The following is a 14,379-nucleotide window of genomic DNA, read 5'->3' on the forward strand; positions in this document are numbered from 1 at the left end:
ATACACACACACACACACACACACACATATATATTTATATATATATATATATATATATACACACACACACACACACACACACACACACACACACACACTTACAGCTGTCAGTACAAATTACATTTTTAGAGTCATTAAACTGGTATCAAAGTTCAAAACATCAGTACTAAGAATACATTTCGAAGAACTTTGCATGTGTTATGAAAAGATTTGAAAAAGATACTTTTCTTTATAGTGGACAGTCATATCATTGACCCATATGCAACTGACCTTCAAATCCCCCAATCTATACGGGATGTGTGTCTGGTCCGACACCCTGTGAACACTAACAGAAGGGTAGCAGGCACCTCAGCTAAGTGCATTCCCAGAAGTCTGACCTTTGTCATCTCCAGCAACAACAAATCCCTGCTTGACTCTTGCTGATAAACCTACTGTGCCTAGACTACCAGAGGAGACAGAGAGAAAGCTAGAAATATGAAAAGGAGTGTGTGAGGCTCCATGACCCTGTATTCTGTGGAGCCAGCAGTGGCCTGGCTTATGTTGCAGCACCAAAGAGTGTAATTCAGAGTGAAGGGACGGTCCAAACCACAGCAGCGCCCTGAGGTGCACACAGGGGTGCAGGATTAGCACTCTGTTTGGGCTCCTGAGCCAAAAAGATGGTCTGATAAGATACAGGGGGTCTTGCAGGGGGGCTCACATTGACAAAAAGGAAGACCGGGAGATCCAGTATCAGCATTCAGCTGTAAGAGATAGACTGTGTAATGAGCCATGTCTCATCTCAAGTTATCTTGTGTTCCTAGACTTTCACTCCTTTGGCTCCTTATTTGGATACAGTGCACTGTTTCAATCAAGGGCAGTTCATACAAATACGCTGTGGCAGAACACAGGGCTATTTACAATGGCTCATATAAATAGCTTCCAAGTCCTGTGGATGTTTAATCTCTTTTGGTACAAAGCATTTTACTTTGTGCTAGAAATAGAACTGGAGAATAAGACATAAATGAGGCAAAATATATATATATTTACCCAGGTTGTGAATGTGAGTCATTGCCAATGACTCTTATGAGCCAGTTCTTTTTAGTAATTCAAAAACATACTGCGTGACCAGTTTAGTCTGATTCCCGAATTAATGACTTATTAAACTGCATGTTATCATTATTTTCAGTGCTGTCTATTGAAAAGAACAAAGTTTTTGTAATAAATGAAAAAATTTTAATATCAGTATTCATGCATACATATGCATACATTTAATCAAATCCCATGAAAGATTCCTTAAACTCTCTGTGAACCACTTCTTCAATTCTGAAAGCCACGACTGTGAACCTCCAATATACTGCTTATCATAGACTGCAGCCTTGTGCAATCGGCTCATATCAACTGGCCGGGTGGAGAAAAAAGGGCTGCGTTTCCATTCCACTCGCACATTGTTTTGTCTGGCAATGTTTATTTAGATGTAAATCAGCCAGCAAAAGTGTTACATCCTGCCAGTGTATGGAAGGTGGTACTTCTGGCCCTTCAAGGAGGAAACTGGCTTGAAGAGATTGGGACCCTCGGAATGTCCGAGACAGAGTGCCATATTGCAGTTTGGGTGACATCATTCTCTCTCCCTTAGTTTAGCATCAAAGTCAGGGCATCCTGGGTGTTGCAAGTCTTCAGATCCTCTCAACACCTCCTGGCTGGGCCTGTAAGGTGCTTTTGTGATTGCACTGATTATTGTATTATTGTAAGCAACCAAAAACACTGTACCGCACAGTATTGTGTCTAATGATGCTTGGAAAGGTGCACACCCCAGGTCCATAAGGAACACGCTGAATTTCCTTGCCGCCTTATCGACTGACTTCCACCGAGCCTTCATCAAAAGATCTAATTTAGATCAAATTAGAACATGCATTTTTCCAGTCAAACTCAGAAGATTGGAAGGGCGGGAAAGAGGAACCAAGGGGAGGAAACTGTTCGTGTGGGAGAGTTCTGAGAACTATGATTAGAGGTATGAGAAATATGATTGAAAGAACAGGGTGTGGAGTATATTGTGGATTGAATTGTCATCACATTAATCACTGTGGATATACAGAGAAACTTATGACCACATGAGGGTCTTTGTTTTTGGTGTCTTTGTTTATAATACTTGTTTGATTTTTACAGGAGAAGATAAAAAAGATAAAGATCTTGAAAGATAAAAATCTAGTAAAAATCTGCCTTTGGGTCTTTTTTTTTTGTTTTTTTTTTTATATAAAAATCTAGTATGATATATATATATATATATATATATTTATATATATATATATATATATATATATATATGGACCCATTTTTTTTTTTTTTTTTTTTTTTTTTTTTTTTTTTCCCAGTTTATATATCTGTAACCTTGACCTGGCAGGCATATAGGTCCCTAGGTGATTATCTCAGTGTAATTAGCAATTTGCTCCACTTCTGCTGTCTCTGAAATCATGTCAAGCCATCAATAGACATATTTTCCACTTGTTTATGATGAACCGAATAGATGATGTCATTTCTATATTTGAGAGCTGTGATCACAGACATCTAAATCAGACAAAGGAAAACTGTCACCCTACACAGAGGTGACAGTTTTGCGCTTTGTGTGCATGTAAAAAAGATGGTGACAAACAAGCATCCTCCTCTCTCGCTTCATCACTGTTTTGAACCCTTATTTTAGGCTATATCATTATTGACTCTCAATTTTGAGCCTACTTTTAGCGGTTCCTCAGAGAGTCTGCATGCTTTAGTGCTGGAACCCCCAAGTACATCACCTCAAGACTCAACCATTGAAGAAAAAGAAATTAAAGATAAATAAAGATGTTCAAGGAAGAGAGGATAAGCTTCTTCAGCTGGTTTTGATGAGACGTTAGCAGAGGCATAAGGTCAGATAAGAAACTTGCACCCATCATGATCCACACAGCTTACCTCTGCCATTCTTAAGACATCCAAGTCAAATGCAGCATTCTGTTTCCTCAAACTACATTGAAACCACATGGTAAGACGTTCCCTCATATTACTGATGTTTTATGGCCATCAGATAAGCAGAAAGATTTACTTTGCAATGGTAGATAGATGCTTTTAGTGTTTTTGTGTGAGTAAAATGAGGATGAAATACTTCTGCTATAAGATGGAAGTCAGAAAGGATGTGTCTAGAATGGAATACTGCTGCTAATAAAAGCATAAAAGAATGTTTCAGACAGTATGCTACATTATTGTCACGTGACCTCGTTACCTTGCATAAGTCATATAAAAATGTATATGAACTCATATAAATAAATATATATATTTTTTTTAAAATGATAAAACCAATATAAACATTTTGTTGTTACTCACTACATAATGCATCACATACAAAGTATTTAATTTCTTGTTAATTTACGCTTTTTCCACATTTGTACTACAACCTTACATATTAATTTCCCAAAAGCTAATATAGCTAATGGTTGAATACTGTACTTGTTCTGTCGAGGAAGGTGAGCGGTCAAATGACACATTCTATTTGGGCAGTGTATGTTTCTTGAGAGATTCTCAGTGATTAAGTAGAGTTTTTGCACTTTTTTTATTCAGCGAATTCCTCGCTTCCTGAAGTTGGCGCTAAATCTGAGGTAATGCCTGCACAAGCTTAGCACATCTGTATCAGTGTTGCCAAGTCCGCGGAACTGTTGCCGTAGGTTGAAGACCCCAATGACGTGATATTTAGCCCCTGAAATGTGAATTTTACCACGATAACCCTTCCAAAAACGTGTATTTTACGAGTATTGTACCCCCCGGAACACGATTGGGCTAGTTTTTGGCAAACGCAAAGACTAACAGCGTTCTTATTTTGCCCTTCGCAGGCTTCCGTAGACATTTCCTCTTGTCCTCCAGTAGTCTGCGGCTCTGCCATCTGTGGTGAGAAGTACCCGTGGGCAGCTATATCAAAGCCATGGAGCAGATCAATAATATTAAGGTGGTTCCGTGCACCAGCTCTAACTATCTGAGACCGTTTAGGGTGCATTATAACCAGGTGAGTCGCTATAGTTTAATCGCACGTTATCATCTGTCAGTGATGCGGTCACACCTCATCATTTTGCTGTCAGCAGCCCAGCCCCCATTCATTCTGTCATTGCTTTTATCGACCAACATTGCGTCTAATGTTTCAGGATGGGCATAACATACATTGCGTCGTTCAATATGACAAACGATGTATTTGCTGAAAGAAGATGTTGCTGATTTCGTGTAATGTCTTCTTAGCTTAACTAGCAAGACGCTATTAATCCATAGACAGGGCAGCAACCTCTTTCCCTCGAGCACATGCTTTACATTAAAAGCAGCACAGTCTGCTTATTAAAGCTTTATTAAAAGCCTGATGCACACAATATTGTATAGTTGGTACTGAGGAAACGCGATCTTGAACTGAACATGATGGAGACATGCTAAAACAAGCTATGTTATTAAATCTATCTATCTATCTATCTATCTATCTATCTATCTATCTATCTATCTATCTATCTAAATATCATCATATCTGTCTGTCTGTCTGTCTGTCTGTCTGTCTATCTATCAAAACTTACATTATATATATATATGTGTGTGTGTGAATTTTTTTAATAATATACATTTTTAAAATAAATTTTTCACACACACACACATATATATATATATATATATATATATATATATATATATATATATATATATATATATATATATATATATACAGCAAGTCACTGCTTTTTATTTTGATAGTCAGGGGTAAAGGCAATTATTAGGGACAACTCTCAGTAGCTCAGTAGAGGCCTTTTTGCTTGTATGAATATTAAATTTAAGTATAAGGACGAATTATTAAAACATTTTTAAGCAGATTCATTAAGTGGGATATCTTTCAACTCACTAGAATATATTTCTTGGCATAGCAGAATGTTGTTAGCAAAACAGTCGTCTGTGGTAGCTGTGCAGTCGGGTGGTGAACAGTTGTTTTGTATCATAGCTGTTACTCTATATTTCATTGTTGATTTTAGCAGATAGAATGCCACCGTATCGACCAATCATGCTGCAATGATCCTTTTAATTTATTTTATTTTATTTAGTGAGTTTATCAGACTTTTTTTACATTAGCTAGTAGCTATACATTCAACAACACACACCATCACGTGCATATGTTTGAAATATAATTTTAAAATAATCTTTTAGGCACTCTCAGTGTCTTTTTGACTGAAACTGTGTTTACTTTGTGACCCTGACCCTGGTTTTATCTTCTAAACTGTTTTTGTGTTGGGTTCCTTTTCTTATTTCTATGAACAGAGTGATGGCAAAAATCCCGTGCCAACACATCTGTAGACCTTGCAGTTATATTCAAATAGCCTACGGGTATGGTTTAATCTTTTAACCTGTTTGTACTGACTGCTTTTTGGCATGCATCCCCATCCTTTTCTGTGAAACTGTGGTAGCAAATATGTCAACACATCCATAGAGTTTTCCTTAGTTGACGTCATTTTTCCTTGTGTTGTACTGGCATAGATTAAAACCTTTGTTTTTTTTAGCAGAGCACCTGTGGGTGTTTCCTCTTTGATTGTTCTCCTCAAGCTGTGTGTTGCATACTTCAGAATACAGTCATACTTCCCCCTGCTACAGTTTGACAAGCGGATCTTGGATCCACCATATGAGGTGTCTTAGTCATGCACATCCGCTACTCTGTGCGGGCATGGATGGAATGTATGGTGCTTCTCGAGATTCTCTTGCTATTAGATTAAGTCTATTAATGTTAAAGTAAGGTAAAGTAAAGAACAGCCAATTAATTCTCAGGCCCTGCTCAGAGGCTTATTTGATTTAATGCTGTTTCAACATTTTAGCATGATTTCTAGGTTGGTGTGGTACTGGCATATTTCCGTTGTCTAAATGGTCTTAGTCTAGATTTGGACTCAGCCCTTTTCCAGTCTCGGTTTTAAAAATAAAGGTTCCAGAAGGAGGGTTTCACCATAAAGGAATGCATAAAGGAATCATTCGGGAACCTTTCAGAGAACAATTCTAAAGAACCATTTTTTCTTATTGTAATAATCTAAAGAACATTTTCTCCACTATAAAGTTACATTACAACAAAGGTGCCAAAAAAAAAAAAAAAAAAACATTGTTTCAGAGTCTCAGCTTGTACTCGGACTGAGCCGGTCTTGACTATAACACTGTTTGGCACCCTGAAGTATCCTCTAATTTTGTACATTTTCCCTAGTAAATAACTTCTTTGCAAGTCCAACTTAAAAATTATATTTATAAAAAATTATATTTGTGTTCATGTTTACCAAGCACCATGCCAACATGCAGTAGATGAACGTATTTACTTGACAATGGTTTCCGCATGTAATTTTTTTTTAGGTATCCAGACAGTAGGGAGGATTATTGGTAAGGATTTCCCGATTTGAATAGATTTCTATTCACAAGTGCATACGTATGCCCCAAATACATGAAACCTTCTAACTTGATACCTTTTTCTCCTATTACTATGCTGGAATTACTGAGGAGGACCCTGTGAAAATTTGGCAGTGTTGGCAGGCCCTCATTTTTTGTTTGCCTTTGCGTTTTAAAGCTTTTATTCACAGAGTGTTGATTAAACACTTAAGCATGTCTATTTTTTGAAAAAAGACAGGATTCTGCTATGAAATTGATGCTATGGTAGGTAATAGTAATGCACGCCATTTGAATAGATTTGCTTTGTGTTAGAAATACTGCATAGGTCCATTAGAGTGAAAGAAAAAAAATGTTTAGGCCAGTCAGTTCATAGATACAATTTATGTTAATAATTACAAAGTGTTGTCAGGATTGCAAATGTATGAATTCAGGCATGTTGAAAAGAATAATTAGGCCTTAATTGTCCCACTTTTCCATTATGAATGATCGTAGGAGGTCTTAAGCTCTTTAAAGTGCAGGTCAGAAAACACCAGACACTTTCAGGTGAAACTGAAGATAAGTGCAATCTATGCACCCACACCTCCAGCCTTTGCCTCTGTGAAGGAAGTTTTTTCAACACCAGCCGCATCACTGAGTCACAGCGCTTTGCCACCCACACAGCCCTGCTGCCATGTAGCAGTAGACGGTTGCTGCCGATCCATTCTGCCACCTGTACTTTCAAATTTTGCCACCATCCAGCCCACCTCTCACCTTGGCACTACACCTTTTACTTAATTTTCAGTGACTGTGAGAAAACGTTTTTGTACAGTATGGCACTTTCCATCCTGCAAACTGTGTTCTGCTAAATGAACTTGTTCATATTCACATATTTCATAGTCTCTGTTTAGAAAAAAAAAATATATTTTTAATGTACAAAGTTAGAAGGTTCCATGGATGAGTGTTTTATGCACTGCTTTTCATTGTGTGGCAAAGGAAAGTTTGGCACATGAATTCTTCCAAAGAGCATCATAGTCAAGACTAGCCCATTTGATTCCAAGTCGAGAGAGTATACGCTTAATATATTGGCATCAATGTTTCCATGAAAAACATTTAAAGGGGTCATATGATGTTGCTAAAAAGAACATTATGTTGTATATTTGGTGTAATGCACCAAACGCGCGGATTTTTACAAAGCTAAATTCTCATCATTCTGAAAAGCGAGGTGTATGCTCATTAATTCAATTTCAATTCAATTCAAGTTTATTTGTATAGCGCTTTTTACGATACAAATCATTGCAAAGCAACTTTACAGAAAATTAAGTTTCTACAATATTTAGTAGTAGCTTATCAGTGATTACTGTCAGTTTATGTGATTAGCCAGCTTTCCATTGTGTCGTGATTGGCTAAATACCTCAACCGTGTGATGGAAATATTACGCCCTTAACATACTGTGATGGCATCTCCCGGCACGATGAGACCACACCAATAAAACCCATTACAAATGAGGCATTTGTAGCATCCAGTGAAGGCATAATTACTGATTATAATGACTTATACTGTGTTTTTACGCGTTGCGGATCGCATCGTGCCACGTAAACAAAACCATGTCTGCATTTGTGATTGGAGAAACGACAAACAACAAGCACTACTCTACACTGCTCAAAACTCGCGTTTGAATCATTGATGGCAAATTCTTTAAATATAAAAAATGTACTTACAGGTTGTGAGTCAGAAGCGCCAGACTGTCCTTACAAAGTTGTAACTGCCTCACTTTATAGAACAGCCTTTGAGCACAGGTTCAGGAAACAGTCCTCCATAAAATGCGTCACACAGCGTCACACACTGCGGGCTTGAGTGAGGAACGGCTGGCAGACTTGAGAAAGGCGGGGCCGGCGGGCTTGCGGCAACAACATGCGACCCCGGGCTGGACTCTGCTTCGTCCATGGTGAAAGCCGATCCGGTGATCCACAGCACGAAGTGTATTTCTTCAGCAACCAGCACAGATAAGTTCTAGGCATGATTAAGCGGATATTGTCCTCTTTTGGAAGGCCAAACAAAGTAGTTTCGCTTTCACAACGAAATACTCAGCATCTCCACAACATGGCGGCAACAACAATACTACAGCGAGAATGAAAGTTATGCCTTCTTTCTTTGCGTGAACATTTGGGCGGTGTTATGCAAATCTTCCCACACAGTGATGTAGACGTGGGGGCGTGTTTAAACAAGACATTTTAGGAGGGCGTGGACAAATCTTAACTTTTATAAAGAATATCTCTTTGGATTTGAGACTTTAGTCTTTGCAACTTTACTGATCTTCTTTATGCACCAAGAGCTTATAACACTCTAAATGGAATGGAAACTTTGAAATCGCATCATATGACCACTTTAAAGGGAAGGTCTAATGCTATTTCATGCATTCTGACTTATTCTCATGCTAAACATGGCCAAAGTTAAAAAAAAAACGAATTGGACGTATGACAATGGAGTATTTCTGTGCCCAATACACCACTTCAAGGATCATTTAAGTTTCTTTTTTTTTTTTTTTTACTGAAAGTTTTTGGCCCTGTATGATGTGTGAAATTCCTTGTATGGGCACTTCTTTCCAGAAGAACGTGCGCGCACTTCAGCAAGAGCAAGAGCATGCCCATCAACATGCTTCACTCGGGTTACAGAAGTTGTTAGCAGCACTGCACAGGACTTGCTCGAGAAGTGTTTTTCATTTTGATTTTAGACCATGAAATCAACAGTTGTCACCAGAAGTGTTTTTGGTTGTGAGAGAAAGATAACTTTGTTCAGCTTCCCAAAGAACCCAGCATTAAGGGAACAGTGGATGCAGTTTGTTTCCCTGTGGCAGCCACGGAATTGTGCAAGTGTCTGTGTTTGTTCTCAGTATTTCGATGAAAACATAAATAAACATTCGATAAATAATAAAATAAATAAACATTCGATAAATACAATTTAAGTCAATAAAGTTTTTGTTCCTTTATGATGTGTTGATGTCACAGCTTGCAGACAATCGCTGTGCAAAAGCTTTGCGTGCCTGTGACTTTTTAGCTCTTTTAAGAATTGCCTTCTATGGCATTGCTACAACACCCCCTTGAGCAACTTCTTTTTTTTTTTTGAGTCGAAACAGAACAAAAGAGGGTTGAATCTGAGACAATATCAATAGCGGAAGAGTATTTATCAAGCTTTTCAAAGTGCAATTTTAGTCTTAAAGGGATACTCCACCCCAAAATGAAAATTTTGTCATTAATCACTTACCCCATGTCGTTCCAAACCCCTAAAAGCTGCATTCATCTTCGGAACACAATTTAAGATATTTTGGATGAAAACCGGGAGACTTGTGACTGTCCATGCAGGGCTCCAGACTGCTACCAAATGGTTGCATTTTGAGACCATTTTTTCTGCCGGTGCGTCTAATTTTTTGTGAGCAGTCACACTGGTGCGACTGCCGCGTTGCCCAGCTCATAAGCTTTGCTATTTCTCTTGCATTTGAGAAACATCAAACAGCAAATGAAACAAACTCGAAACTAAACCATGCTATGTTTCAGCTGCGCAGCGCAGACCGCTTATCGGCTCAGACAGCGACGCAAACAAACTTGTCCGAGCTCAGAACAGCTTTACTCAGGAGCCAAAGTTGATTTCGCGACACTGTTACTGCACAGATGCAACAGTGCTGCGAGATTCAGTGAGAAGCGTTTGAATTCGCCGCACAATGACAAGGTTGCTGCGAGATCTAGTGAGAATCATTCAAATTCTGCACAGAAATCTCTGTTATAAACAGCCCTGACATACGTCTGGAAACCAGAAGCGGTAACGTTAACTGTAACCACGGTGTTGTGGTAGAAATAGTCCAATGCATTATATCATTAATTTCAGGGTTTGTACAACTTTTTGAGAGAGAAATTCAAGCACTTTTCAAAGACTTTCAAGCATTTCACAAAACTATTTCCAGCACTTAAGCTCTAAGATGATCCAGTTTGAATGTTATTTTTAATGGGATGAACAAAATATACTTTGTGGTAAACAAACACTTTTGTAAAATTTAAAAAATACATCAAATCACAATTATAAACAGTAGACAGCAGTAGAGGAGCACTTATTGGCTTATTAGTCATTCATTTCTACCTTTTCTCTATATTTTGACATTATAAAATATCAGATCATCAAGAAATCAGATTTTGTCAGAATTTTACTCTTTTTTTTTTTTTTTTTTTTTTTTTTTTGTGTGTGTGTGTGTGTGTATGAAGTAAGAAAAGTCACAAACTTTTCATCAATTTGCTACTAAATCACACATAATCACTGAAGTTGGTCAGTTCCATATGCTAGGAAAAATAATGGTACATTTAATAAGAGTGGAATATATATATAGTCTGTATATAAAAAGAAGATTTTGCACCTGTTACTGTTGTTGTTAAAAGTAAATTTTGTATTCATCTTAACTCAAGCTTAGTGCTTTACTGTCATATCTGTATAAACAATAAATAAAAGAAAAATAAACAAGAAATGAACATGAAATATTATTAGTAACTGCCCTTATTATTGCAAAACTATAGTAATTTTATAATTAAATTATCTATATTTTAATACTCCCGCACACCACCCCCAGTGCTACCAAATCTGCTCCTGGCGCCACCATCTGTAGAACTTAGTGGCGCTGGTGGCACTGCTCTCAAATGTTAGTCTGGAGCCCTGGACTGCCAAGTAAATTACACTGTCAAAGTCCAGAAAAGACATCGTCAGAATACTAGGGATGCAACGATACCTTTTTTTTTTCAGATCTGATCTGATCCAGAAAATTCGGAATATCGCCTGATTCCAATCTGATACCAGTGCATTTTTTTTTTTTCATCAGTGTAGAATTTCTAAACTTCTGTGTGTTAACCTGTGTGTCACTCTTTTGTATTAAACACAATCTACTAAATATAGACAATTTAATTTTAATGAAAAATAACATAGCAAAAAAATATCATAATCTATGACAAAAGTACTATTATGAACTAGTTTAGTGGAATTTTTTTCATAAGTAGTTTTATTGGATAGTTTTGTGTATATTTTACAGTAAAAATCTAAACATTTAGTGAAATAACATTATTTAGTGGGGAACAAATAAACATGAATAAGTAATAAATATGTTGCTGCCTCCATTACTTTGCTATACATTAGATTATTTATAGCCTTTCTTTTTCTCTCCTATCAAAGGACAGAACAAGAAACGCTATTAATAATCTTTCATTGTACTACACATTATCTGTTATGGCAAGTTCTTGAATCACTGGTTCTTGTATCTCAGCTACGGTAGTCATCCAGTGCTCTTCCACTGGATCCACCTCCAGTGGATTAAGCCTTAATTAATTAGTAGAGGGGTTGGATAATGAATTGAAGCCTGAGCACAGTAAGCAGGTTTCCAGTGTTGTTCTCATGCAAAGGCCAGAGTCACTCAGGTCCCAAGAACCAGCAGCTGAGCCAACACGGTCAACTGCTCCAGCTGCCACGCTACTGCTTTAGCAGCAGGGGTCTTGGCTAGGAAAGGGGGGTATCAAAGGACAGTGTATTGGGGAGAGAAGGGGTGTTGGATTAAAGCAGGGGTTGGTGGGCAGACAACAGTGTGCACTGGGTGGGGAAGAACAGATGAGGAACAATAGGGGCAGGGACGCTGGAGTGAGCAGAAGGGTGAGGAGGCCATGGGAAACGTGTGGCGGCCATCACCCCAGCACCAGGCCACTGGGCGCGCTCAATAGACACAGGAAATGGGATTTACGTGAGGCAGATGCACAAGAGAGGTAATGAATGCATTAGAGCCCAAGGAGAAAGAAAAAGGTGAGAGCGACCAATGTGCGCTTCCCATGAAAGGCGTTAAACCTAACCCTCTGTGTAGACCACCTCTTTTTTAGACAGCTTTTCAGAAACACTCTAAAACAATGAGAGCACAAGGAGATGAAGAGAAATAAAGGCTCTTGAGCCTTAAGTACTCTTTGTCGCCCAAGGCTGGCCTGTCATCTTGCATCGCGTGGTAAGTATGTTGTAGTGTAGCTTATTACTTATCAACTGTTTCCAAACCCATAACACATCCGATGAAAGGACTCTGTCACTTTCCCAAGACTGCGGCCCTATATCTCCATTGAACTCCTCTCTTACAAATGTTGGTTTTGTATGGTGAGAATCTGGAAGTGACTGCACCCAAGAAAATTTTCCCACTGCATGGCAAAGCCACAATCTTGTGGCTAGAGGTTTTTAGCCACAATTCAGGGCATTGTATTTATGTCCTGTATCATTTCCCTGTGACATTGTGAGATTGTTCATAGGAACAATGATGTGTGGTGCATTGAAAAGTTCATAAATCACTCACATAGTGGAGGATATAATGTATGCTGTCTTCCTTTACATGTTAGGGTTGTTTTCTGATGCTTGTTTTTCCCTAGTGAAAGCAAAGTTACAAGGATTACAAGTTTTTTTTTTTTTTTTTTTTTTTTTTTTTTAAAAATACATAAATTAAATTCATGCAAACAATGACTTGAATACACCCCTTTTATTAAAAGCATGTTTTGGATTTCTGAATTAAAATTGTAAAATAATAATTTCTACATTTCCTAATAATAATAACCTGTGGAAAAAGACTAATAAAAACAAGAGAAAGATGCATGTCAAATCATTTACATACAAAAAACTAAAAAAATAAGTATATAAATAAAGATTTTTTTTTTAAATCATTGCAACCAACATGCAGGGGGAAAACCACATTAAACAGAAAATGACATCATAGAGAGGATCTTTGCAGATCTTAAAGACTGTTTGTCAAGAGTCAAAAAGGCTTTTAAAGTATTGGATAATTTGACCTTTTTATGACAAGGCAATGTTTATTCAGGTTGTAAAAATCTGTATAAGACTCCCTCAAAACTAAATTGTAATTATGAATTAATAATTCATATTTTTTAAAAAAATTGAAAAAGATATTATAAAGCAATAATAATAATGTAGAAACTTTTTGAAATAATAAATCAGTGTAAATAATAATAAAGTTTGTTTTATCATCAATCAACTGGCGGCATAATCGAGGACCTTTATTTGCCTCCCCAGCACTAGGCATTTGTAATGTAATGGTTGCAGGAACTTGTAGCCCCAGGCTCAGAGGCATGAGCATTACTCAAGCCCAGCATGGGGCTTGAAGGGGGGCGGGGACACATGGAGGGGGCAATTTGGGGAGGTAAGCTCACACCTGTGGGATGGAGGGGCAGAAGGAGAGTGGGGTCGATGAGGGGTGGAGGGTGCGGAGTAAGCAGATGGAGACACAGAGGTTGAGCTCCCTCTGTTCTCCCATCTCTTTCATCCCTAACCCTGTGCTCTGAAGCGCAAGAGCTGGAAAAAGAAGCAGCGACACAAAGCCTTTTCAATTAGGCTAAAATGGTGGACACGTCTGCCTTTGCTCTTACTTCTTCAAAATTTAAGTAAAAAAGATGACAGATGAAGATGAGCAACTGATGATTACATCTGAGAGGCTGACAAGTTTCTGAGAAAAGAAACCTTCCATAAAGTGTTTAACACTTGTTTTGTCACTTGTTTTTTTTGTCCCAGTGAGGCCCATGAGGGCAATCAGCATGTGACCACATCAGAGGGTGGGGTTTTGTTGTTTACACAGAAAGTGTTTTGTTTTGGTGGTTGGTGGGTTTGGTTACGTTGTTTGCTTTGATGTAATGACGTCTTAAGCCGAGGACACACTACACGACTGTCATGCCGATTATGAATGGAATTTAGTCTTGATGACGGATCGCGTCCAGTCGAACCGGATCTGTTCGAATTGGGCTCAATCGCTATTTGCAGTCGGCAGAAAAAATTACATAGTGTGTGGTGCCTAAAGATTATAATCTTAGAATTCAAGAACCAGACGTTTCCAGTAGGGCTTCAACAAAGAATTATTTGGATAATCGATTAATCTTAACTGTTATTGGAATGATTAATCGACTAATCATTGATTATTTAACCGATTAATCATTAGACATTTCTTGTTTATTCAGCTTTTGCAAT

General features: G+C 38.0%; 1 protein-coding gene across 1 annotated transcript in view; it reads left to right on the plus strand.

Annotated features, from left to right (window-relative positions):
- The first annotated feature begins 3,828 nt into the window (after positions 1-3,828).
- nudt14 (nudix (nucleoside diphosphate linked moiety X)-type motif 14) overlaps positions 3,829-14,379 on the plus strand; it is a 37,209-nt gene continuing 26,658 nt past the window's right edge. The window contains exon 1 of the mRNA XM_042777633.1: positions 3,829-4,003. Coding sequence (XP_042633567.1) covers positions 3,923-4,003 — 81 coding nt within the window. The 5' untranslated portion in view covers positions 3,829-3,922. The remainder of the gene's footprint in view (positions 4,004-14,379) is intronic.

This window comes from Cyprinus carpio, chromosome A20 (assembly GCF_018340385.1).
Source record: "Cyprinus carpio isolate SPL01 chromosome A20, ASM1834038v1, whole genome shotgun sequence".
Lineage (NCBI taxonomy): Eukaryota > Metazoa > Chordata > Actinopteri > Cypriniformes > Cyprinidae > Cyprinus > Cyprinus carpio.